A 27875-nucleotide genomic window follows, 5' to 3' on the forward strand; every position below is an offset into this window, starting at 1 on the left:
AATGATATGCAGAAAAGAAGATTCCGCGTGCGTGAGGCAGGACATATGTCCAGGTCTCGCATAGCTCCAATCGGCGCCTCTCAGTGTCTACCAAATCACCAGATGACAAGTCTCCGCGGCTTTTACGCACGGAGGGTGCCGGGTGGATTTTGCGGGCGCGCTTTGGAGAGCAGTAAAGGGGTGTTCCCTCTTTTCCAGGCTGTCCGTGGCCTCTTAACCCCGGAGGGTTGCCTAACTCCAACACCCCCCCTTCCCTCTCTCCACCGTTCCCCAGAAGAAACAAGCCAGCGTTACGTCAGAATGTGCAGGGCAGGCAAGACAGCGTCTTAGGAGCCATTTGTAGGCATTGCTGCCAAACTCGGCTTGGGGTTGCTCATGAGCTCACTGCAGCCAATGCAATTTACAAATCTGATTCTTTTAACACAGCGGCAGTATGTGGTAAGTCAGTTATTCATTCATTTTCTCTCATTGCCTCGCTGGGATTTTTTATTTCTCATTGCCCTTTTTCACATGACAGAACTCTGTTGCCGGCACAATTGCGCACACAAAAGCAGGAGAGTAAACGGTGTAAAGATAAAAGAGTTGTTTACAGCTTATTGAGAATACTGTGACATGATGAAGCAACAGGGATTTTTGACACACGGGGATTTTTGCAGTATTTTTTGTGTTTGATTCTTGGCTGATCTAAAAAAAAAAAAAAAGAAAAAAAACATGCCCCAGGCTCGAAATAGGAATCCCAGCCCCATCCCAGAGGTAACATGGGACACGGGATTGAAGGAGATGAACGAGACCTGGAAAGGAGCTATAGCTTGTCTGGGGGTGGCTGTCTTCTTTGTAATGACAATCGGGATCATATACTGGCAAGTGGTGGACCAGCCGAACAAAAACTGGATCCTCAGGGGGAGTTTCAGCGGACTGATCTGGGAGAGAAGGACCCACTCGCTGCTCATCCAGACCCTGACGGAGGACAGGACCTACGTGGAGATAGACGTGGGGAACGTGGGGAACCCCGACATCGAGGTCCCCTTCGTGAGGAACCTGTGCTGGCTCAATAAAACGGAGTTCTGCTACACGTGGGACTCGGTGGCCGAGGTGAAGATCTCGCTGGAGGAGAATGAGGAGACGCAGACGGAGTGCTACAGTATGACCTGGGCGCCGGTGCACTGTCAGGTGGAGCTGAAGGTAGGAGTCCCCTCAAGAGACAGCCTGCACACACAGGGTTAGGGGGGGGAAAAACCTTTGTGCAAAATATAATGAACAAAAAGTTGCAGGCTACTTGTTTCTGGGTTTGTTCATTGTCCCTTTAAGACTGAATTGTGGTTCGGCGTTAAATCGACGCAGATCCTACGCCGTAGGGTACGCGGCGACGCGCACCGTACGGTGTGCATCGCCGCGTACCCTACGCCGTAGGCTCTGCGTTGGTGTAACGCGGAACCATAAATCAGCCTTCATGCGTAAATGCCGCTGTTATTGTCTGAAATGCATGTGACAAAAAGGCCACTCATGCCAATCATTTAAATCCTACATATTTATTTAAATTCACATTCACATATTTTCAAAGGTCGCCTTCTCACTTAAAAATTTTCAGACATGAGAGATTCCTTTGGTTAAACATTTTGGACATTATTGCCAGTGGACAATAATATGTGCAATAATATCACATGTGCAATAATATAAGATGTGCAATATCTGTCAATCTGCCAGTCTACCTCACAACACTCCACCTGCTTTTCTGCACCGTTTCTTAACTGTATATACTGTTCATATCCTGTGTTTATACATATTTTATACGTATATTTTTGTATTCTTTATATATATTTTTTTATTTCTGACTTTTCAGTCTTTTTACCCCTCCCCTACATGTGTGTGCTAAGTGTACTGCTGACAACAAAATAAGTTTCCCCACTGAGGGAGAAAATAAAGGATATCTTAACTTATCTTTTCAAAAAAGAATTATACTTACTATCCATTAATGAGTGCCTTAAGATGGACAATTCATTGCCATTTTTATTAAATGAATAATTCCCTCTGTGTGATTCTAAAAGAGGTTACATCATATGTGGGATTATTCTAATTTGTTTGGATTTAGCTATTTTCAAATTTGTTTAATAAGATCATTATGGTTTGAGTGATTGGCTGTCAACCCTGCTCAACTTCTTCCACTCACTGCATTTAGCGGAATGGCTACAGTATATATGTTTCATGTTAAATCTGCTTGTTGAGGCTTGTTAAGCATATTTAGAGCATGGTCCCACATTAATTATTGGAACAGAACAATCGGGATGTTGGGAGGTTAATCTGTCCCCACTGGGACATTCCTCGCCATAATTCCTAGTCATGTGGCGAGACTGCTTGCAGCAAATCTTTCCCTATACCTGAGTCGCCTTAATGGTCCCAAATTACGTAATCCCTCTCAGGACCTCTCAGGTGACCAGTTGGCAACACAGCTCAGATTTGCAGATGAGATGGAAATAATGAGCTTCAAGCAACTTTGTGTAATTCTTGCGGGGGGTGGGGGGTCCTCTCTCTTAGAAAACCATCTGACATTCAATCCCTTCTGCATGCAGTACTTTCTTAGACAGTGTCATGTACCAGCATAACACTTTAACTTTGTGCGTCATTTTGCGCTTCATCTTTACACTGAGGTTAAAGTATCACATTCACCTGTGACTAGTCACCTGTAACTAAGTTAATTAGGGCTCAAATAAATGACTTTTTTTCTGAAATGTATTCATCGTTATTCCCAATGGAAGTGCACTTTAACACCGAGATGCTCTACCAAAACAGAATCAATATGTGTGTTTTGTGTGTGTAAAAATCAAACTGTTCACACACATACTCATGTATTTTTTCCTGTAGGACTGCTTCTCCATGGCCAACGTTTCCTGGTATGGTGGCGCCAGTGTCCGGGGTCAGACCTGGCCGATTAACGATCAAAATGCCACAATGCAACCCTTTGTTGTCAGTGATCTAAAGGACTCTCCTTTAGGGTACGGCTCTGCCCTGGAACGCTACTTCCTGGGCTCCTCAGGTAGGACGCTGTCAGTGACACTGGTCGTTTTTGCCACTTGAAGCACATTGTCACTCTTCTCCCCGCGCACACAGAATGATCTTTACTGTATACGTATGTAAGATGACACAGGGTTGGCCTTTTCTGCATATTTCTAACAAGGTATACAAGGTGTGAATTTGAGTGCACAAGGAAAGCCACATGGATACTGCTCTGTTGTGTGTATGTTTGTGTCTGAGCTCTGAAAAAAAAAGCCTCCAGAAGCAGCATCTTCATAACACGCATCACTGGCTGGGTACGTTGGTTGGCGCACAAACAGAGTGTAACACAATACTGTCTGTGGTATCACAGTTTATTAATTTAGAGATCAGACAACAAAGGAAATCAAGCCACCATTAGCATCTTAAATTAACTCTTCGGAATAGTGCTGTAATTGCCTTTTGTCTCTATAAAAAGAGCCGGTTGGATTGGGGCCCTGCTGACTCGTATAACTCACCGGGTTATTTTGGGGGTGTTAGATTTTATCCCGGGGCAAAGTGGCAAGCAGGAACCACGAGCGGATGTGAATGGTTAATGTGACTGATGAGGAATGTGTGCAGTGTGTGTGTACATGTGTGCAGTGTGGTAGTCTGCAGCATCAGCCTCAGGAACTTTGGACTTTGCATTCACCTGGTGTTTGGCCAGTGAGCTGCTGTTCAACCCAGCCAATCTTTCTTCTTGATATAAGTTGGTTAGTTTTTTTTGTTTTTATTCCGACTGTAGGGGTGCCATGTAAAAAGCACATAAAGGCACAATGCAGAGAATTGCAGAAGAATCATTTAAATCTGATTTTGAAATGAAAGCACTACAAATACAACGTATCAAATGCTTAAAGAGAGAAATCTGTATGCTAAATTTGTAATTTGGTACTTGCAATACATATAGAAAAGGTGTGTGTGTCTGTGTGTGTTTAATCAGAACACGGCTATAGGGGCACTATCAACTATCTCATCACCATGGTAACAAGATGTATGGGTTTTAGAGCAGCATGTGTTCCCATGAAGCTTCCTTGTTTATTAAACGAAGGCCTTGTTTATTTCAGCAAGACAATGTCTGACCACATACTGAATGTACTAGAACAGCATTGCTTCATAGTACAAGAGTTCAACTGTCTGCTCGCAATCCATATCTGTTCAATAAAACCAACCATTCAAAAAGGAAACACAACAATGCATTAAACTGAAGGCTAAACAGCCACATAAGGCTGGCGTGAGATAGACAATAATTTCTTCCAACTTTCTTGATAGTAAAAGGACCTGTCCAGGGTGTACCCCACCTTTCACCCAGTGATGCAGCACTCCCGTCCCTGAATAGAATTGAATGGAAAATGAATGAACAAATGATTGTGAACAGTAGCCTCACACAAATTCATTCACATACCGACAGAAATAAATTCACACATTTCCATGCACACGCACACACATCCACTGGTGTGTTATGTAATAGTGGAAGGCTTAACAAGAGAGTCACATGACCACCTTGTGAGATGAGATGAGAGTAATTGTCAGGACATTGTAACTCTTTGTTTCACTGGCTAGCTTTGCAAAAAGATAGGGAAAAACATTTTTCACAAGTGATATCAGATTCCAATGAGAACTGAAGTTTTATTGATGCCAAGTAACCACCCACAGGCGCATAGCGTACATACCCCGAAACATTGTAAACTGATGCTCAGGAATGAGGAACAATCCCTGTTTCAAAGGTAAAAGTACTTACAGTGATGTCTTGCTTAAATGTTCAATAATATCTTCATTTAGCTTTAAAATTTGCATAATCCCGTTAAACAGAATACAGAAACAACCTTTCCCACTTCTGAATACATATTTAAATATTTTAGTACTGGTAGTGGTAAAAATACGTAACCCAAATTCGAATGCCAAACATCAATATAGTATGACGGATCATTGACATCTGCTTGATTCTTATTGGCATTAACAACAATTTAAATGTTGTATAAATACTTCTCTTTGAAATAATTGACCTCCTCATTCCTGGAGGTTTATGTGCTCCATTCGCAACCATCCCCTTTTGTATCATTTACATAGAGGTTTTGCATATAATACCAACTATTTACTTTCAATCAATCCATTTTTAAAATCTTATTCTATAACCAGAATTTTTTACCCCCAAACAAAAACATGAAAATGTAACTATTTATGTTCAAGTTGGTAAATTTCACAATAACTTTGCCAAATCATGCAGCTGGTATGATTACACACCAAATCTGCCAGTGTAACATTGCCAATGTTAGTTGTAATTTATTATTTTAACACTATTTAGATAAAAACTACCGGTAACACTTTCAGCGGAAATGTCATCCAGTGTATATTTTGGGTGTGACACACTCTGCCACACCTGCAGTGTTAAATTAACCATACTCTCATTTACGGTGAAGAAGCACCCCACAGTTTCTGCAGACGCCATCTTACCTTGCTGCTGCGGTAAGTTTTGCATCATTAAATACCTTGTTTTAGAAATATTTGGTCAAAAATAATGGAAATAGTGGATATATACTGTATATCCATATACAAATGTCAGTAGTATTTTAGCCCGTATTGTTTTCGAACTGGCGGTCAGCTTCCTGAGCTGAATTATGAGCCCTTCGGTCAAACACACCATAGTGTTGGAGTAACTTTTGGTCAGTGTTAGATGGTTAACAATTTTAAAAGGGTTAGAAATAATTATTAAAAGATACATATACACACTTTTTTAGTGGTGAATTCAACACGATTTTGCTGTGTCGGAGTGCTTCAACCAGAAAACCGGAGAAATACTGGACATGTACTTTCATGAAAAGTTGAACCGAAGCCACCAGTTCGACAAATCATTCAACATGTCCTTATGAAATGAAACATCTATGTTTTCAGCCTGCATCCACTAAATTCATTATCATCTTCATCAATCCTGCAGCTCAACAAAAATGATCACTTCTACCATTTCATAGGTAGATAGTATTAGATCATTATTGGAGTGCTTGCAATCACATGAACAGTTAATTCAATTGTATATTAGATTGTATATTTTTTATACAATTATTTTATTTTCATTGTATCACATTTTGTTTGAATTTAGTATATAAAATAAATTGCATAACTTAAAGCTAGGGCAGAAATCTTTTTTTATTGTAGACTCAACAACAGCAACAGATTCATTAATTTCCCTTGGGGGATGGGTCAAGTATTTTAAAATTTGATTTGAATTTGAATTGAACTGATAGTCAGAGTGGGCTGAGTTTCTTGGAGTTGTTTTTCCACAAAAAAATAAAATAAAAATTAACTACCGCTTTCCTTTTACTGCACACCAATTCCCAGCAAAGCTTGGTTTTACATTTCACCCCAAAAAAACAGCCAAAACAGAAAAACAAATATTAGTTTCCTGTGGTTTAATCCTATCATTCTAAGTTAGTCACAGTTGCACCCTCTGCTTTCTGTGCAACTATAACAACCCTCAAATGTACTCTGTCCGCTGCAGACGATGCTTTTGGAGCACATTAACGATGTCTGAATTATTAGGTTTCACACTTGTGTACGGAATGTTGCAACTGACCTCGCTCCTGTAGCGCGGGTTTGAGACTGACACTGCCAATCTCAGTGCACCTCTGGTGATGGTTAACGAGCACGGATCGATTCACTTTAATGAAAGGCAACATACACGGCTGACACTGAAAAGACTAAAGAATAGAAAACAAACAGTGTCAAACTGGTGTCAATCTGGAAATTCTGGAGACACAATATTCAATTGTGCATTAGAGTGACATTTGAGAGCCGTGCCAAGTGGGGGATCGTGTCACTGCCCCACCTGTCTGTTTCCATACAAAACCAACTGAGCCAAGAGGAACAGGTTACATAAGACTGAAGCCACATTGTATGCTCAAAACAAAAGCAAGGATCTTTGGGAAGACAGGGTCCTGAAGCTTTTTCTTCTGCCTAGATTGAATTGGGAATCAGAGCAAAACGGTTAATAAGGTTGCTGTAAGGAAATGTAAACAGACATGCAGAAGTCACACCTTTCATTTGATCTGTTTGATGAGGACAATCATATTAAGGAACACATGTACACATGTATGACGTTGTGTACTGTAAATGAGCCAGATTTCCATGCACAGTCGTCCAAAACAAAAACAAAAACCTTACTTAACTTAAGACAAAAGTGGCCTTAATAACTTTAGTTATTTAATGACTGATGGTCTTGATATGGTGTTTACTGAAATTGGTTAAAATAATGTCCATCCACTGAGGAGTTAAATTTAAAATGTATTATTAAGCAACAATAGCATTAGCTGGAATGTCTTTGTAATTGTAATTCAAAAATACTTTATTAATCCACGAAGGTATATTAATTAATTGTTTTTATTCCATGGCAACAACAAGACATTCAGTTTTCAATTCAAAATATTTTCTTGAATTTATCTGAGTTATTTAACGGTGCATATTCTAGCATCAGTTGATGCTGGGATCTGTTTTTATCTAAATACAGTTTTCAGGGGTCAACCAGATGTATTTGATGTGTTACACATTTTAAAATCTAAAGTGCATGTTTGATGTCTGAGTTTTAGACCTTTTGCACATTATCACAGGTAACGGCACATTATCAATGTGTGTGTCAGTAACAGAAGAAATGTTTTACCTCATATACAAAGCAACAATTTAATTGCAACTACTTCATGATTTTATTTAAACTGTGTTTTGCTTAGGTTATATTTAATACTGACTTGGGATCATGGTTCTCAGGATGCAGCATATTTGTGTTTCTGTACAGAAATATAGTCTATGAGTTTCTTCTGTTACTACACTAATAGGAACATTAATGTTACTAATATGGCAACTTTCAGAGATGTTCCAAACTTATAACTTAGCTGTGTCTACATATTCCCCAACCCAAAATAACAAACAAGTACTGAGAGAAATGTATTTAGCCTAAAAACAGGTACTGGTGTGATAGCTGCAGTTTCAACATTTGTTCAGGTTTGACTATGGAGTAAAGTCAGTCAGTAAGCTTTCTGCAGTCTTATATTTCCTTTTTCTCACAGTTGCACAGTTGGGGTGTGCATCCCAGACAAGAATGAAAAATCATTTCTACTAGGTTCATTTGATTTGATTACAAGAAAACAGAAGCACGTCATGCACACGTGTGTTTGCGCAGACATGACGTCTCTCCAATTGCTTGTTAAAGCCAATTCCAATTCTTCTCTTTCTCCTCATTGTCTTCCATTACTTCTCCTTTGTTTCCCTTTCTGACTCAGTCTTTCCATGTAGGATGATATGTGAGCGCTACTAATTTACTGTTGGGTATCTGAGTGGAAAGCAGCCAAGCACAACTGAGAAATACAGATAAATGCTTCAAAACCATCAACGATTTGGACTTTACTTTCAGTTCGGCTGTGTTTGATACAGCAGAGCTTTATGATGCCAATGAAGGCGACTTTTTTCCTATCTGTGACGATTCACAACACTTGGCCATGAAATAAAACACAAAATTCATGTTCAAATGGCAGCAAGAGTGGCTTTGGTGCATTTTTTTTCCTTTGTGTTTATGTCCACCTGATATCAAGCATATGCAGAAATAAAAGCTTCCTTGTCAAAGGAGAAGAAGCTGCTCAGAAAGCCTCACGTGCGTCGCCCGCTCAGCGGGTCACCAGGAGGTCTCCGGGCAGCTGCCCTGAGCCCTCGACGCCTCCAGACAAGTAAGATGTGAAACACTGCAGGGATTACTCGCCCAGCCAGCAGGGAGTTTGTCAAAAGCACTCAGTCATCTTTTATATGAGAGTGATACTGTGTGAAAAATCAGCCGGCAAAACTTTCCAGCTGACTGCCTATTTTTCCATTAAGGATAAAAAGCAAAAGATAGTGGATATAGACATTTTAAATGAAGTATTCATGGAGAAGCTTCTGCCCTCTGGTAAACTTAACGACTGTATATGCTTTTTTAAAGATTTAATTAAAAAACTTGTAAGTGACTTTCAGCTCCGAATTAAAGGAATAATTAAGGGAAAAGAAATAAGGCTATGTATTACACCAGCCATCCAGTATTTAGACCTGGGATCTTTGATAACCATGTTTTCACAGAACACAGTGTCTCAACAATGAAACAATGAAACTGAGTGATGTTGGAAGTTGAACAAAAAACGTCTCTTTGTACTTCTTTCTTTTTTCTTTTTTTTTTTTTTTTTTTAAATAAGTGGGATTGGAAATTTTTATACCATGGCAAGAGCCCAGTTTTGTGGCCATCAATTTCTTGAGGTTGGGCACAGAAAGTAAATTTCCATTGTTAAGAAAATACATGCCTGAACACACAGAGAAACGCACGCACACACAGTGAACATTTAATGCACGTTTTTATAAGCCCAGTCAGGTCTGTAAACCTGCATGGGTGTCATAAATAAGAGCACAAATATGACAGGTAAAGGAGTGCAGTCCATCTGTTTCAAGGCAACACGCCTTTTCCTTCAGACCAAACCTTGTCAGAGGGCCCAGACGCCGCGTTAAAACCTTTGTGACCCCTGAGAAGGTTCCTTAATGAAAGGAAGTGCAAAACCTTTTCAGTCCTTTACGTCCTCGCCAGTTTTTCTGCAATGTGTGTAGTCTCCAATTCAGAAAGTCTGTGTGTTTGTGTGTGTTTTATATTATTATGTGGACCAAAATCTGACAAATCACCAACATAAGCCATCTTCTGTAAGGTGGATACCGCATTGAGTTCATTTTTTTTTTAAAGATTAAGATGTTAGGTTACAGGTTTGAGCATTCAGGTGTGATGGTGAACACTACGCTGAGGGGCAAAGGAAACAATATACTGAGACAAAGTCTGTTTGCATGCGTGTCTGAGAGAGGTAGGGGAAAATATTTAATTGTTTGTGTGTTTGGGGAAGTTTTCTTTTATTTTGGTTCATCTGTAAAATTGAAGAATCTGTGTCAAATCATTAAAATCTGCCCAATAAACTTAATTCATCTTAATATCTGTTCCTGCTTTGAAGGTGAAAGGATGCTTTCAGTCACAGATGTAACCTCACTTTTGAGAGGTAATGTTTTATGGGAAGCTTGGAATTTTTTACGAAACGTTTATGAACACCTGTTTAGTTTCTTCTGGCATTCAGCCTTGGCTGTAACTCAAAACCTCAAACCTTTGTCACTTTCTTTAAAAGACTCAACCGCTTCAAGTATGCACATCCACAGACGCAACGCTTCTGTCAGAGCACACGGCTTGTGCATCACTGTACAGCAAGCAGCCGTACATCAGGTTACACGCAAAGCTTTCAGAATTGTATAAAAACACAAAACAAGATTTTTTTTATTTTCATTTCATCTTTTTGGTATCAAGTTCAAATCCACACGTCTAGTCTGAGATGGAATAAGAACATTAGCTTTTAGACATGTTGCCTCAGTTTCATGAATCTTTTCTGTGCTGTTTCCCATAAAAATGGAATATTAATTGAATATGACTCAAGAAGCTGTACTTGCTTAACTTAAACCCCTCTTTCCATCTTGTGTGCACTTTTGGTAAAACACTGTACAGCTCGCTGTATCTGCACATCATTCCAGGAAGCTGCTTGGTGTACGCTCGTCGCTTCTGTTTCCACTGCCTGTGTTTCACTTCCAGTCCTCCGAAAGCATGTAACATTTTCTCCTCTGACCTCATTGTATACTATTTAAATATTTGAGGTTGTGTAAAATGTGCTTTTTTTTTAGTATATTAATTCAGCACGATCTTCCTTGTAGTAGATTCTACTTCCTAACAAATGACAAGATTGTGCATTATGTATAATGAGGCACATGTAACTGTGGTTCCAAGTAAAAATCTGTATTTCTCTCCCATATGTGAGTGTGTAAGAAGCAGTGAGGTGGTGACCTAATACCTTGTGAGAAGCAGCTGAGGTGTTACCAGTATCTCTTTGACATTATCCGTTGCAAACATGTGAGGATCTCTCTGAGGTTGAAGGCTCTTCGCTGGCTTTATGCAGTACTTAATACAGATCTGAAACTATTAATCTGATTATAAACTGGTACATGAGTACCCTGCCGGCTCCTGGTCCCCACTTGTATAAGAACAGTAAGCGCATTGAAACTAGAGAGGGTGGCTGAAGTCGGCCAAGCTCTCGACGGCTACTCAGACTGTCTAATCTGTTCATAGATCAGCTACAAATCTCAAATCTCCAGTTTGTGTAGTTTGAGAGGCTTATGGGAAGAAAAAAAAACAACAAAAAAAGCCCAAGGCCTGGGGTCAGAGTCCAGGTTAATCACTAAGATCGATACCAGCCCAGGTTTTGCTGACCTTAGATGGGTCTGACACATATCTGAGCAGAGCGGAATGGAAGAGAGGGTAGTTAAAGCTGGGAAGGAGAAGGTGGGAGTCAGGTTGGCGGAGGGGGTAAGGGTAACCTGAGAGCGATGAGCATTCCTTGCAGGGCAACTACATCTGCGGACACAATTTTCTGCCACACAATCTTGTCATTTCACTTTTCGAGCGCTCCATACGCATACGCAAGTATGCAAAGAGGAATCTTAGCTAGAAATGAGCGGACTCATTTCCTGACAGGTGCTCATGACTGAATCCCGTGAAGAGAATATGAGATGCAGTAAACAGCAAGCACTCATATTTTCCTGTTCAGAACCAAACGCACCAGAAAAAGAACCGATAAAAGCAGGTGAATTTTTTATTACCTATAGGACTTTTCTGGCTGCCTGCTCTTCTTTCATTGGAGTGCCATGTAACCAGCTGCCAGCAGCTCCGAGGTAAACCCTACCCCTAACTTGTATATCTCATTCTAGGAGTGTTTTTATTTCGTGTGAGTGGAGCAATATGAGCTGACACAGCTTAGTCTCTGCTTCCCTCAACACTCCATCCGTCACACTCATCCTGGTCTCAGTAACACTCTCGCTCTGTCAAATAAGTGGAATCTCTGATGGATAGTCATGCAAACGTTGACATGTTTACTTGATGCAAACAGGTCATTTTTAGGCCTAAAATAAAAACAAGGTTCTTGACTATTTTCTTGTATTAGTTCAATGCTCTACTCTATGATTTTACTTGGCAGTGTCTGTGTACTATACCACGACGGAGTATTAGGGCCAAACAAAAAAACAAAAAAAGGAAATTACGAGAATAAAGTCATAATGTAATGAGAATAAAGTCGTAAAATTACGAGAATAAAGTCATAATATTACGAGAATAAAGTCGTAAAATTACGAGAATAAAGTCATAATATTACGAGAATAAAGTCGTAAAATTACGAGAATAAAGTCGTAATATATTATAAATATATAAATATAACTTCAGAAGATGCTCAATATTCCTCATTTTAACACAGGGAGAAGAAGCTCTTCCTGTTAGAGTTCTCATAAATTATATTCTCATAATATTACGACTTTATTCTCATAATATTACGACTTTATTCTATTACGACTTTATTCTCGCAACATTACGACTTTATTCTCGTAATGTTACGACTTTATTCTCGCAACATTACGACTTTATTCTCGTAATGTTACGACTTTATTCTCGTAATTTTACGACTTTATTCTCGTAATATTACGACTTTATTCTCATAATATTACAACTTTATTCTATTACGACTTTATTCTCGCAACATTACGACTTTATTCTCGTAATATTACGACTTTATTCTCATTATATTATGACTTTATTCTCGTAATTTCCAATTTTTTTTGTCTTAGTTTGGCCCTAATACTCCGTCGTACTATACTGATTCTCCCTAAAGGAAGATTGAATCATCACTGATTATTCCACAGTCAACTGTATCAATTGTCCTGTGGCCTCTCCTGTCTGCTTCCTACCATGCAGGTGTTGCAGTGCTCGTGTCGCCTGATATTCCCGTGCAGCTGGAGGTGGACAGCAGACAGCAGTTCTGCCTGCAGTCACTGCCCAGTATGGAGCGTCTCCCTCTGCAGTACACCGTGTGTGTGGCTCACAACATCAGAGCCGCTCACCAAGAAGCAGTGCAACGGCTCTCGGGCCACAGCAGACAGCGGCCCAATTTCAAAATGCTGTGGTGAGTCCAGTTTAGATGAAGATTTGAGGAGATTTTTTTTATTTCCTTTTTAATTTCTAGCTTAAAACCGTTGAGCCAAATGAGCTTGCATCACCGAGTGAAACTTTAGAGAGCCTTGAACGTTGCTGCATCTTCAGCAGCAGGTGCTGACTGATCCCTGTACCCTACAGGCTGCCGTTCTGGAAGCTGCACGCTAACTCGGACTCGGGGCCGAAGGTGGAGAGGGAACTGAGAACCTTCTCTAATCGTCTTAGGAGACACCAGCTGGGGGAGGGAGTCATCAGCCTCAATGAACATTCCACCACCCTCCTCTCTGACATGGTACATGTTGTTCACAGGCTTGCTAAGGAGCCGGTTCGGACTGCATACTGTACTTGAAAACATTGTCTTGATAATACAGGATGCAGTCATCAAATAGATTTAGCTTTTTATTTGCTACAGCTTACTTCTTTTTTTACGTTTGATTGCATTCAAATAACTTGACAGGTAGTTTGTCCAGTAGCCATTCATGGCCTACCTTTTTTTTTTTATTACCTTCATTCTGCTAAATACGACGGAGTATTAGGGCCAAACTAAGACAAAAAAATTACGAGAATAAAGTCGTAATTTTGAAAATAAAGTCGTGATATTTTGAGAATAAATTCTTAATATTACGAAAATAAAGTCGTAATATTAAATATATTATATATCTTCACAAGATGCAGCTCAATATTCCTAATTTTAACACAGGGAGAAGACTGCTCTTCCTGTTAGAGTTCTCATAAATTACCACTTTATTCTCGTAATATTACGACTTTATTCTCGATAATGTTACGACTTTATTCTCGTAATGTTACGACTTTATTCTCGTAATGTTACGACTTTATTCTCGTAATGTTACGACTTTATTCTCGTAATGTTACGACTTTATTCTCACAACATTACGACTTTATTCTTATTATATTATGACTTTATTCTCGTAATTTCCAATTTTTTTTGTCTTAGTTTGGCCCTAATACTCCGTCGTAGCTAAACAGTAAGTCTTGACCAATATTATTCTTACTGAATTGTGAAATTTTACCCTCAAGAATGACATTTTTTCCAGTCTGGAAAAAGTATGGCCACAAGCTTACCAGAACTTAATTACTGTTTTAGTTGCTAAAAAAAATCAAAGTATTACTATAAGCATTTCTTGAAGAAGTGACTTAGAGGTAGCATTGGGGAAAAGCGTGACCTTTCTGCATGTCTTCCCCTTCTCTCTGCCCACCACTTTCATTAAAAGCCAGTAGTTGTTAAAAATCTAACAACCACAAACCTTTTAAGAATCAGTCTTGTACTCTCAAGTTGATTCCAGCATCTGTCTGAATCGGATATCCACATTTACCTCTTCATCAGGTATACGAGGTGGATTTAATAAAGTAGTCGGTGAGTGCATGTACATTTTAGATTTGCTATTCTGGAAGTTTACTGGTGCGTTTTTTCTTTCTTCACTCTGTAGCCATGGACTTTTGTAATTTTCCAATTCAGTCGTCAGGGCAGTGAATCTGGTGAGGATCAGAGGCACAAAACTGCTCATGGATTGAGACAAAAGACCCGTCCCAAGTGGCTCCACAGAGTATCAGAAACATTTTTATTGTTTTAAATTTATCGTGTTACTTCCTTTCAGTGTTATTCCAATCTGCTTTGAAAAGTAGCCTGCGGCCCAAAGACCAGTGTATCCATGTCAGTACCTGGTGATGTTCCATTACAAAACAGATACAGTTGAGCAAAAATAAACAGAACCTCCCGTAGTAGATCTCAGGTTGCCTTGAGCGTGGTAACTGTAGGATGGTGAAGAACTGGGTGTGCTGAGATTTGAAGGGATCTCAGCCAAGACTAACTTGAGCAGGTGATCCTGACACCAGCGCGATGCTGCGATCTGACCAGAAACCTGCAAAGCTGAGGGGGGGGGGGGGTTCACAAAATCAGTCCATCTAAGAGGTTCACATAGCTCTCCGTGTACTGTACAAACAGAATGAGAACAGCACGTTCCCATTTCCAGTTACAGTAGGTGTGAAAGGACAACGAGACGGGGAGCAAAATGGGAGGAATAACACATGTCAGTTTATGGATTCCACTGGGGAACAAAAGTTTCTTTGAATTTCAAGTTTTTTGTTACATCAAAGAAATTAAGCGCCAGTCTTTTGGCTCTGCAGAGCCAGTTCCCCTCGGTTACAGCTATAAAGCACAAGTCAAGCGTGCAGTCCTGCATGGAAACTTAGGGGATTTAAGTTGCCATGAAGTGTAAGGCTCTACAGAAGTGTGACAGGCAACAGTAATTCCCTCTTTCACTGCAGTTTTACAAGTCAATTATCAGTCGAACTGTGACCTTTCCTTTCCAGTTTCCATATTAGTTTTGAATGGCTTCATAGCTGTGTGCAATGTGGGTTATTAATAATCAAGATGATCCAAAACATATTAAGGAGACCCTTAATAAAGTGTTTGAAAAGTGACAATAAAGCTGCACAAAGGAGTTATTTTCTCTTCCCATGTTAAAATATAAGTTTCAAATTCAGTTGAAGGAATATTTTATGACTTTAAGGAAGCGTTATCTAGCTCTTGCAGGCAATGCCACCACCCCAAATCACTCTGGCGTCCCATCCCCGTCGTGTCTTGTGACAACTATATATTGCTTTACAGCACTGTGTCACTTCAAAAATGATTAAATCAACTCACAGAGATACAGTGGACCAGCCTTACTCGTTCTATGTTTAGTACAAAGAGTTAGTCTGGATTTAAATATGAATAGTGCCAACAAAAGACATCCAAAATGGTGTGCACTTACGTAGGAATGCTGGTAACTGTTTTGCAGTAAATACTAGTTGATCCGAGGGGTTATTAATTATTCTGCAGCCTCTTGCCTCTTGGATGCTGGTGTATAAGTCATGCGTAAAGCGCACCGCTGCCCCACTGCGATTGGTTTGGTGCGTTCACGTACTTGTGGGAATGAATGAGAGATGTAACAGACTCATTTTTCTCTTATTCTCATTATGTGTATGGGAATGGCTGGCCAGGACATCAAGGCAGAGGCAACTAAGAGACTCGGAAAAGGAGTGATTGAAAAGAAAATGAGAGCAAGAAGCAGATTAGAAAAGAAGCAAGGTTAACATTCCTTAAATGTGTCTTTGCTGCTATGAAAAGAATGTTTTTGTCTTTTTTCCAGGACATTTTTTTCTTTCTTCTTAAAAAAAATAGCAGTGCAACAAAGATTAGAAAAGAAAAATTGCATAATAGGTGCTAATCTGTCCTTTCTTCCCACGGCTCTTCCACCTCCTGGGGTCCGTCTTTCTTATCCTTAAGAGGTTTTTGTTCCACTGTTATATAATCTAAGATTGTTGTTTGACTTTAGTTTGAAAAATTCCAGAGATTTAGCATACACGTCCAACAGCTCCGACAAAGACAACATTGTCAAAGGTGGAAGTTTTCAAAGCAAAGATCTGCATTCCTTGTGAACACGGTTAGATGGCATTGTTGTGTATCTCTTATCCTCTCTGCAGGACCATGACTACCTCAACAGCAGGAAAAGGGGGATGTCCAAGAGACTGACCAGGGACCTCCCGCTTGTCAAGCTTCTTAACATTTCCATCACCCTGTCCCCTTTCCTGGGCGTGGACACCACGCAGTTCCACTCCTCTCTCCGTGATGGCACCGAGGCCTACTGGCTCAGTCTACCCTCAGCCCCGCAGGGACAGCTGGTGAGACCTGACGAGTGCAAACAATCACCCTGTAAATCATTACATTTTGCTCATTCGTCCATATTTGAAGATTTTCACCTGACATGACGGTATTTTCATTTTGGCTGTTGTCAGTTTTTAGACACTGATACTGATAAACCGGCATCTGAAATCTGTTTCCCCCTGTCCTCCCTTTCAGATACCTGTGATGAGTCAGTGGCGAGGAAAGTTCTGTGTGAAGCTGAACCTCACAAACCCGGGAGCAGTGAGCTGGTTCCTGGACAGGGTGGGATACCTGAGGGCCCATTTAGGAATGGAGTACATCACGTTGGAAGGGGGGGAGAGAAATCTGTTCGAGGAGCAGGCCCTGCGACCACCACAGGCTCTAGAAGGAGACAAGTACATCGAACTTCTCGCTGACCTGGCCACCAGGATAGGAGACTCCACCATCATGACAGCAGGAACGCGGTAATGGTCTTGAGCGTGTGTTTTGTGCATGTTATATCAAGGTGTATTTGCATCTTCACATTCTTCCTCAAGCCTACTTTTTGATGGTGTGTTTACTTTGCATTCATGCATACTTCAGGTCAAGTGACAAGCCTGTATTTGTAAGGATGACAGCCTTGCAGTCTGATTGGAGCTCCATGGGGCTGAGGGCAATCATTCCCTCCCTGCTGCACCACACCCTGCTGGGATACAACTTCCTAATTCCTGATGCAGTAGGTAATGCAACAACCTATGTGTCACTTTTTTTCATTTTGAATAGCATGATGATGAAACCGAACACAAATAATACATTGTTTGATGATTAGTTGGTTGGTTTTTTTTTGTGTTGGTTTTTTTTTTTTATGCATGTTACAAAAACAGCAGATCAAGAACATATCTGTGCTTCAGATTTCTGGCACAAAACTCCAGCGTGTTCAAGTGATGCTCAGCATTCCTTTAATGGTTGTTGACAGCCAGACAGACAGCTGATGTCTGGGAGACAACTATTTACTTTGAAGTGGAGAAAACAGGCAGCTGCCAATAGCACAGGCAGAGTTGCACTTAGTCTTCATAAAACTTTGTAGACTACTGATCTAATATAACCCATTCATGGTGTGCCATGGGAGTTATTTAAACTCTGTAATACCTACAGTCAGTATATGAATAAAATAGTTATTAATATTATTAATGATAGTAATAATAGTATTAGTATTATATGTTCTCACATATTGAGCGAGAGTTATAATGATTTATACTTTTTTACAAAATCTTACTAGAAATAATCTAATTATCAATATCATGACTGCAGTTTTTTGGATTTCTAGATCAAATATAGCATATATTTAAATGATCTGTATTTTTTTTAATACACTTAGAATCAGCTATGTTTTACTTAAGCTGTGACAATATGAAAAATGTATTTTTTTTAAATCATCCTTCTTAAATGTACTTTGGCTTGACTTTGTTGATGGTTTGAACCCAAAATGTCTCATTTTTATTTTGCCATCAACCTAATGTAATCTGTTGATATACGTACACTTTTGCATTTCAGTAAACGTTAGCTATTTTGTAATGTCTGATGAACGTGGATTTGCTCTGTCTTCTTGAAAAATGCATGGATGTCCCTGGAAGAGAGGTTATCTTGAAGGCATCATGTTTCTCTAAATCTCAACATACTTTCTCTCATTAATCTTGTCATCATAGGAGTATGGATTCCCTTTGACACAACCATGCACAAGCACAGGGTGCACTTTTGGATTGTTTCTTCTAGCTGTCCAAATGGTCCATTTTGTCTTTGGTCCAGAGGATATGGTGCCCATTTCTTAATAATAAAAAAAACAAAAAAACAAAAACCCAAAACATCTGGAATAGGGATAATTCTGACCACATACATGGTTCGAGTGTGTGGTCCATCCCAGATGCCTCAGAGCTACTTCTAGACGATGTTAACATAAGAGAAGGTTTTGATCAGCATTTGTGAATGTAGCTCTGTATTCAAGAACTCAACAAAGCTATCCCATATTCATTGATTACACCAGCTATTGATCAATAATAGTTCTTCATGCAGTGTTGTCTGATTGATCAAACATCCCAGTTATCCAGTTTAGGGTCAGGCTCTCACAATTTGCATAATGCTCTGGATTCCTTGAATGTTTTAAGGAAATTGCACACTGTAAAAGAAGAAATATGTAAACAGTGTCACATTTTATTTGAGGAAGGCTGTTTTTAAGCATTTCAATGATTCTCTCACACGTTTTTGTTGGAAAAGTGGAGTGTCCATCTTTGCTCCTTTCATGCATATTTTGTAACGTTCATGTTGACATCAGCCGTTTAAAATAATATCATTTTTGTGTACATCCTTACTAGCTCTGAATTGTCCCAGGGTTCTTCAGCCTGAAATGCAAACATGGATATAAATAAAACAAATGAAATTAAGTTCACAAGGAAAAAAAAAATAAATAAAAAAAAAAAATATATATATATATATATATATATATATATATATATATATTGGTTGCCTGCAAAGCCATACATCAAAGTACTGTGAATTTAAGAAGACTACATCTCATGCAACTTTTTGGGCTGAACATACATTTCTAATGTGTACGTTTCAAGAGCCTGACAGAGACTGAAGTGTGCTGGCTGTGCAACCATGTCTTTCCTTGCATCTATTCATCTGTTTCTTTCTGTGCAGGAGGCTCCCTCTCTGGAGACATGGTTACAGATGAGGAATTGTTCATCCGCTGGCTGGAGATCGCAGCCTTTCTCCCAGTTATCACCTTCCATACGCCACCCTGGGTATGCGGAGAGGACCAGGTACATACCGGCATGAAGCAGAACCATGTTACAAGTCAGAGAACATCAGGCCATTACGGGGAGGCTGTCATCCCCATTAGATGTCATTAAAAAAGTAACTAAATAGTACAACCCCATTTCCAAAAGAGTTGGGACAATGTGTAAAATGTGACTCAAAACAGAAAGCAATGATTTGAAAATTTCATAAATCGACATTTTACTCACCATAGAACACAGACAGCACACCAAATGCAAAAGTTGGGACAAGGCGGAGATTAACAACATCACAAAAACATAAGCACAGACAAACACTGTGTACCCCTTGAAGAAGGCTTGTGCCGAAACGCGTGGGTCTCTGCTCCCATGTTTTTAAACTTATGTTTCCATGTTTCAATAAAGGCTTTTTAATATTTTTCCACAAGAAGAGTGCCTTGGACTCCCTTTTTTGACAAGATATTGTTTTTTTCCCCAACACCAAAGAGCACCTTCAAGATTTTTTCTGAACAATTCCCTGAGCACTTCGGATTTTCTCTTCACTTGATAACACTGTGTACCCATTGAAATGAACATAGTAAAATATAAAACACTCATGCACCCTCATAGAGCTGTAACGTAGATATCCACATTACGCAATATCAACAACGCTATTTAACCATCTGAACACAACTGTTGGGCTCATCATTCATCACATATGATTATGTACCGGCTTAGCCTGATGGTTTCATATGGCAAAGCAAGCAGCAGAGTAAAAGACGACAATATTGCTGCTTACCTGTGCACACTTGCGCACCTCTCACTGTAAAGGGCAAGGCGGCGAGGCTTGGCCTTGAAAGCGTTTATTATTTCATCAGAGCTCAGCTTCTCCGCGAGCTCTCTTTCAAACATGAGTAACAAGATCCTATTCAGTCTCTGTGAGCATTGTAGCTCTGCTGATGGATTTAATCCTGTTTACAACTGAAAAAAGGTGCTCCACAGAGCAGCTTGTAACAGGATATCAATGATATCAGAAAACGAAGCGGTTCATGTTGGGGAAAACGAGTCTAAGACTTCACTAATGGACAAGAACTGATGTCCCCCATTCACTTTCCATTTGAACACAGTCAATTCAGAGTCCTCCACACCAAGTCCAAAAAGCCTGCTCGGCGTGCACAATACGTCAACGCATAGCCTGACGGCACATTTTACAAACTGATTGATCGTAAAAGAGGTCTTGACCTCAATGGGTCTTTTTATCTGGTTAAATAAAAGTCAAAGATATTAGTAAGAAGACAAAAAGAGAAAATGCATCAAATGTTTGGGTACACCTGTAGTTACACCACAGGTTAGGAGTTTTGATGGAGGAATTATTATCTCAGTCTTGTTTTATGAATGATTTGAGCTGCTCAACGGTCCTGGGTCTTCTTTTCTTTTTCCCAAGACATGCAAAGTGTCTGCAGTTGGTGAAAGGTCCTGACTGTGTTCACCTCAGTCTTGTCTTTGAATTTTACACTGAGGATCATTATTCTGAAGCTCTTTTTAGACGTAATTCTTCACAGACTGTTGAAGGTTGTTACTTCTGAGACCCCATTTCTCTTTTTACATCCAATCATGTCACCGGTCTGATGACAATTGACCTAATTAGTTTCTCCAGGTGTTTTTGACATACCACTGTTTTGCATTCACTTTTGCAGGCCTTTGTTGGCCTCGTCCTAATTTCTTGGAACGCGTTACTTGGCGTCCTCAAGTCCGGTCCCCGAGGGCCGGTGTCCTGCATGTTTTAGATGTTTCCCTGCTTCAACACACCCTGAAACAACTGGCTGTGTCATTAACAGACTTGTGCAGACATTGACGACATACTGGTGACGACCATTAACTAGATTCAGGTGTGATAAAGCAGAGAAACATCTAAAACGTGCAGAACGCCAGCCCTCGCGGACGGTAATTGAAGATGCCTGTGTTACTGCCATCAAATTCAGAATGAACTAGCGTTTTTCATGAAATGGGTGAATTTCTCATTTTCAACATTATATATGTTTTCCGGGTTAATTTGTGAATAAAATCAATTTTTATGAAATTTTGTTATCACTATTTTATGTGTTTTTTTTTTACATTACCAACTTTTTGTTAAATTGGGGTTGTCGTTACACATCCCTTACCCTTAAAAAGGTTATCACTTGTATGAGGGGCGAATGCTGCCAATTAGGTGTTCTGAAAAGGGGAGATTATCCCTTCTTCTTTCACACTGCTTATAAAAAGAAGACATTGGATATGAAGTTTATTGACTTAACCACTTTCCCTCCGGATGGTGGCTAGTGCTGTGAAGTTCCCACTGATGCTTTTAGAGAAAAGCTTTTACACTGTTAATCTATCAACACTCAAGATTGGCAGGAGAGGCAGAATAAAACCCTTCTCCTCTGCTGGAAATTGGAAATGAACTGTACACCACACACGGCAGAAAATACTAGTCATGCAATCTCTGGTGACAGATATTGATATTTTTGACCATAAGATGTCCAGGTTTTCTGAATCAATTTATGTTTCTGGAGAGGATGAGGCCTCCCGTCCCCTGAGCATCCCGCCTTTCCTCATCTCATTCACCTGTGGTTAGGAGCCCATCTGTTCTGAATTACAATCATTATTCCAGATTTACGACTCACTCTCGCGCTCAAGAGCCATTTCAGCTGGAATGATAATGAACTTAAGGACAAGTCTTGGAAAAATACTTTATTGTGGAAATTAACATTTTCATGAGTAATGTGGAAGCAACTTCCCAACTTTTTTTTCAGTATTAGAGGGCAAAGGAAGAAAAAAACATACTGGTTTTAAACCTGTACTACATAACAAAAATAAAAATAGGACTTTTGGACAGCTAGACAGCATACAGCCTAGCTAAGATCTTATGAAGTCAGATGATGTTAGACCGGATAGATGTTCAGTGGAGAATAGGCTGCCATGCTGGATGTGATAAATAGCCCTTTTACGGGAATGTTGCTGTAGTTTAAATGTGCACCTTTGTTTCCAGAACGTGTGAGACTTTAGTCGGTCACAGACAGGTTACAGCAGCAACTGCGCTGGAATCAAATAGCTGTAAAACCTCAAACCCACACACATGCCTGGCTTCTCAATTAGAGAAATATCAAACCTGGGCAGAGGTTCAAGCTCATTCCAACCGTTCTCAATCTCATCTCATGAAAATACTTTTTTTTCTTTTTTTTTTTAAAGATGCAGTCTTTTTTTTGTCATGGAACAGTAAAGAGGATGTGACCCTTTTAGGAATGCTGAAGTTGGGTGGCCAGACGGAAACAGGAGAAAGACTTGGACAATGTTAAACCCACTCAGGCAACAATGAGCTCCCCCGATGTTCCTTCAGCATGTCTGGGTGAAGAGATGGCACAAATGTCCCTAGCAGATCTCATTATTAACATCATTCTTGTCCTGAAGTCTTTGTGGCAGATGATTTAGTTTAAAGACATTTTTTTTTTCTTCCTACTTTTACTTCTTGAAAATAGATTTAGCTCAATATCTTTAGAAGATGGATGTGGCCCTTGATGAAGACAGAGCTTGAAGAAAAAGCAGACAGTTATCCATCGTTATCCCATTTTAAATAGGTCTGTAGCAACTTCATTCTCCTTCCGTGCCATCATCACTATGATTTGTGTCGACTCACAGGTGCTAAACCTAACTCGGATCTACATAGCAAAGCACCAGAGGGATGTGATACCGCTGATAGAGAAGTATGCAGACGAGTGGCAGATGACAGGAAACCCCATCTACCGGCCGATATGGTGGCTCAGTCCCAACGACCCCATGACTTTCACCATCGATGATCAGTTTCTCATCGGAGATGAGGTGACTCAATGCTGCTCTGATGAGAGACGGTGGGATTCCTTCTTTCAGCATTTGATGCTTTTGGCACCCGATGGTGAACGAAGACATCCCAGCTAGAACCTGATGTTTGTCAAGTTAAGTGTAGAATCCCTGGCGCATTCATTTGTTTTTACTTTTGCATATTTTCAGGTCCTGGTGGCACCAGTGCTGGAGAAGGGGGCAGTGCAGAGGGATATTTATCTACCTGACGGGGGATTTCAGTGGGAAGACAGCCAGAACGCAAAAGTGTTTGATGGGGGGACGTTTCTGCAGGACTACCCGGTTCCTTTGGAGGAGGTGGCTGTTTTCTTACGGAGAAGCTGAGTCTGATCCACTGAGTCACCTGACTTATCCTGTTACTGTTTTGAATCAAATTACTTTTTTTTAAAGAAAAAAAAACTTTGCGGTGTTCTCAACTTGCACTTTTCCACTAAAGACCTCTGATTTCATCTCAAGCTCTGACTTGAGATATGTAGAACGATTTTTTTTAATACTTGCACTTTACAGTTAAAAATTGTTTTTTTTTTCTCTTCTTCCTTTTTTAAAAAAATGTTAATCGGATTTACCTCTTGGCTGATTGTTTCTGGACTTGTTTTTTGTATAGTTCTGCAGAAACGTGTGTGTTTACATACTGCCTTTCTACAGTCTTTACATTTTTAGTTACCGCTGGCTCTCTTCAAAAGGAGGATCAAAGCAAGCCCTATTGTTGGCTTTAATGAAATCTGAATATCTCAAGAAGACCAAATGATCAAATGAAAAAAAAAAAAAAAAAAAAAAGAACTAAGGAAGACGTTTGAAAGGGCTTTTTTGAGGGAAATGCTTACTGGGCGGAGATTAGGTCACAGAAAACTACAAAACAAGGACGGACGCACCATGGTACAATATGTCTTGCTCACTCATTGGAAAGGCTTTTACTTGAACTTATCAGGCCGATGGGCTGATATTTTATGAATGTACATCAAATGATGGATGTTAACTGTTTCAAAAAGTCATGTCACACAACACTATACGATCCCTTAACACGTATTCTTTGAATAGTTTCTTTTAGATTACCAACACTCTGTTGGACATGTCTGAATGTCCCTTAGTACTGTATACCAGACGAACTTGAGGCCAAGCCACTATTGTTGCTACTTAGGATATATTTCAATTTTGATCAGACTTTACTTTCTTATTAACCTGCTGTAGCAGGGACTTCTAAATGTGTGGTTCTTTTTTTAAACTTGACTAATGTCGTGCTGAGGTGCTCTTTCATTAGAGCCACGTGAAGGTCTAAAGAAAGCCTCGCAGATTTGCTGATGACACCACACAGCTTGAAAGGATATTTCACAAAAATTGCTTAACATTTGAGAAAGTATGTTTGTTCAGTAACTTTTTTTTACTGAAAACCTCACATCATTAATGAAGTGAATGATAGGTAGCTAACATATTGATATTATTTCAGGCGTCTAAACAAGAACTCACTCTGGTTTGTGTTTGAATTATCATTATTGACATGAGTGACTTTTAATGGTACTTTAAGTGACGCAGACTGATAAGATATGAAACTGCATCCCAATAGCCTCTTTAACAGTAAAATCAGTTTCATGACATTGTGATTCAATAGAAAGGCCAAGATTACTAAGCAGAAACAACATGAATAATATAATCAAGAGACTAAAATGAACATCACCAAAGGCTCAAGAGTTACACACGATGCATGTGCATGCATGCATGCCCATTTCCTCACCGTGTAATGATCTTGGTGAATAATGCACTATAAATAGCTAATGAATTTATCTGTTGGTCTTCAGCCAGCACTCTGCTTAGGTCTAAATGAAAGTAAATATTCAACAAATTTAGTGTGAGAAGTAAGAAACATGGTTCGTTTGGTTTATAAAAATAAAAATAAAAAAAAAGACTTAAGCCCGTGTTAAACCTTACCTGTAACCGATTCAACCAAATATACAGGACGGGAGACATTTAGTGGGTGATGTGATATTTTTTTAAGACATAGTATTGGTTGGCCATTGGCAATAATGACTGCATCACCAGAGCAAATGGGCATCTCCTAAACCCATTAAAACAATGAGTTTACATAAATGGAGTGTGGAGCTGGTTCTGTGGCTGAACTGGGTCAGTGTGCCAGGGCCAGGACAGTTCTCAGTCGGATGAAAGGCAGCAGGGGGTTCAGTAACCCCCGACATGAACCATGGACACCCAACTCATTCTTCTGACCGTTAACACTCGTTTGTTTTTGAAAGTGACTTAATGCTCTCATATACTCTAATCAGATGTATTCTGAGAAGGAACGCAGCCTTTACACCACGATGCAATCTACATGTTTATGTTATTGACGATGCTTAATGTCAGTGCTTTTCATTATTTATTTATTCTTCATAAGACAGTCTAAACCAACCAGAAGTAAAGATGAGGAACTCTCCTTTGTTCTTGAACACAACTGCCAGATAAACTGATCTCGTACGTTTACTTAGTCAACTCAGACACTCAGGTCTAATAAGGTTTATCAGATCACCAAATGTCTTAGTGCAACGCAGTATGTTGTGAACACGCTGACGTCTTAATTTCTCATAGAGCAGAATGTACAAAGGACAAACTGTGACTCCTTCCTTCATGTAAGGAGCTTTTTCTGGTTCCCATGATAATGCTTTTATGGAATTGCTGTGCCATGTTCACATATATGTTGCAGGAAAAGCTTGATGTGTTATTCCTTCCTTCTGTCGACTGAGATAAACACATGCCTTATTGATATGCCACTCTTAAATCTGAACAAAGAGGAGTGTCTGGATTATTGCAGTATCAGCAATGAAAATATTACAATGACTGTGCCATTACAAGTGTTTTTATCTTCTGTAAATCAGAGAACGTAGAATAACAAAGTTGCAATAAAGTTTACATTTTCTTACTTAACTTCTTCAAGTCATTAAGTTCATGCTCACTTCATGACACGAAGGGGCAGCGAGGCAGGCACGAGACTTCGTGACAACACTCACTCGTAAGTGAATCCCTCAAGAATATCGTCAGAAAAAAATACAAATGATCTTATCTAAATCAGAGTACAGTACGCGCTGCTCTTCAGATCATCTTGGAAATCTCCTGCTTTCATCATTCCTTTGTGACATTTAGCCCCTGCAAGGCGCTCCGAGGGCTTGCCTAACCATCAGTGCCCTGCAGGGGTTAAAGACTCCAGTAGCAGAGCCAGCATCACAGCATGATAAAACCTCCACCGTGTTTAAGACAGGACGTTCTTTTCTTTGCATTCCTTCACAAAAAGCTCGGTTTTGGTTCATCTTACCACACAGAGCATCACATGTGAAAGACTTGGGTTTACTCTAAGAACTTTTTCTGTCAATAGTGTCCTCATTGCTGTTTGTCTCTGACTTTATTTTGGTTTACTGTGTGGCTCATGGAACGATCTGAAACAATCTCTCCAGATCACTCCGGATCCGCCTGAAGCTCTGCCAATGTCTTACGCGATGGGTGGGTTTGTCTGCTCATGTGAATGTGGAAAAATAAAGCATGAGTGTATTAATCATTTTATTATCATTATAATTATGGAACTGATATCAAATCATCCACGGGGAGCTTTTAACTGTGTTCACAGAACTTGTTATATCCGTGTATATTTTCTTTTTTTTCTATGTTAAATTCAAAGATGCTGATAGTTGTATGTATAGGACTGTAATGAAGGAGATTATCATTGGGCTATGTGTTTTTATCCTTGATATTGCAATTTTCTTCTGTACACATGTTGGTTTTCAGTATAAAATATGCATCGATGGTTCCTGCCTTGGCACCAGAGAATTATGGGATAGACGACATCAAACAAAAACATGCACAATATTTTCAGAATGTAAAGTAAATGTTTTTTACTTGTGATGTCTGTTTCCGCTTGTTTATGCGTGCTCATTTGCAAAAGTCAGTGTCTGCAAGTCTCTTGATAATTACCGCTCCGCCCTCTTTCTTCTCCCCTTGCCAGAAAGTCTACGTCTTTATATCGGCGAGTATGCAGACGACTGCTCTAATAACACTTAAACCAACTGAAAGATATTTATAGCTCTGGTGAACACATGGTGCGACGGTTCTCGGGGGAACTGCATTCAGGCCAGCCTTTGCTCAGCTTCTCTCCCTTACCTCCCTTTCCTGCTGCCACTTGGCTGAGCTCCACCTTGGGGCCCCGGTCGCTGCTTCTTTAGTGCAGTTAAACAGGTGCAACTGGCCACAGCCATGCAGGGCCGCTCCACGCCAGCCGCCGAGCTCAGCCTCTCTGTTTACAGCCTCGCCTTAATCACCCAGATTCATGTGACACTTTTTAAAATTTGGTTGCAGTTTCTCAGCCAGATAAAATGCACAAGGCATACTAGTGGGGATCCATGTTTTGTGAGGTGCTGAAGTTACAGTGTGAGAGACTTGAGAGGACCCTTCTTCAAGGGGGACAGCAAAGCTTCGAGAGATATTTTGCAGGGCATTCCTTAAGAGTCTTTCATTTTATGAAATTTGATTT

General features: G+C 39.9%; 1 protein-coding gene across 1 annotated transcript; it reads left to right on the forward strand.

Annotated features, from left to right (window-relative positions):
- Positions 1-325: 325 nt before the first annotated feature.
- si:ch211-236l14.4 (SITS-binding protein) lies at positions 326-27673 on the forward strand. Its single transcript, XM_061721458.1, has 10 exons — positions 326-1182; positions 2860-3031; positions 12845-13052; positions 13223-13373; positions 16568-16765; positions 16944-17212; positions 17331-17467; positions 19425-19546; positions 23174-23353; positions 23522-27673. The coding sequence occupies exons 1-10, from the start codon at positions 712-714 to the stop codon at positions 23693-23695; spliced, it is 2082 nt and encodes a 693-aa protein (XP_061577442.1). The 5' UTR covers positions 326-711; the 3' UTR covers positions 23696-27673.
- Positions 27674-27875: the final 202 nt, after the last annotated feature.

The sequence above is a fragment of the Cololabis saira genome, chromosome 5 (genome assembly GCF_033807715.1).
Source record: "Cololabis saira isolate AMF1-May2022 chromosome 5, fColSai1.1, whole genome shotgun sequence".
In the NCBI taxonomy this organism is placed as follows: domain Eukaryota; kingdom Metazoa; phylum Chordata; class Actinopteri; order Beloniformes; family Belonidae; genus Cololabis; species Cololabis saira.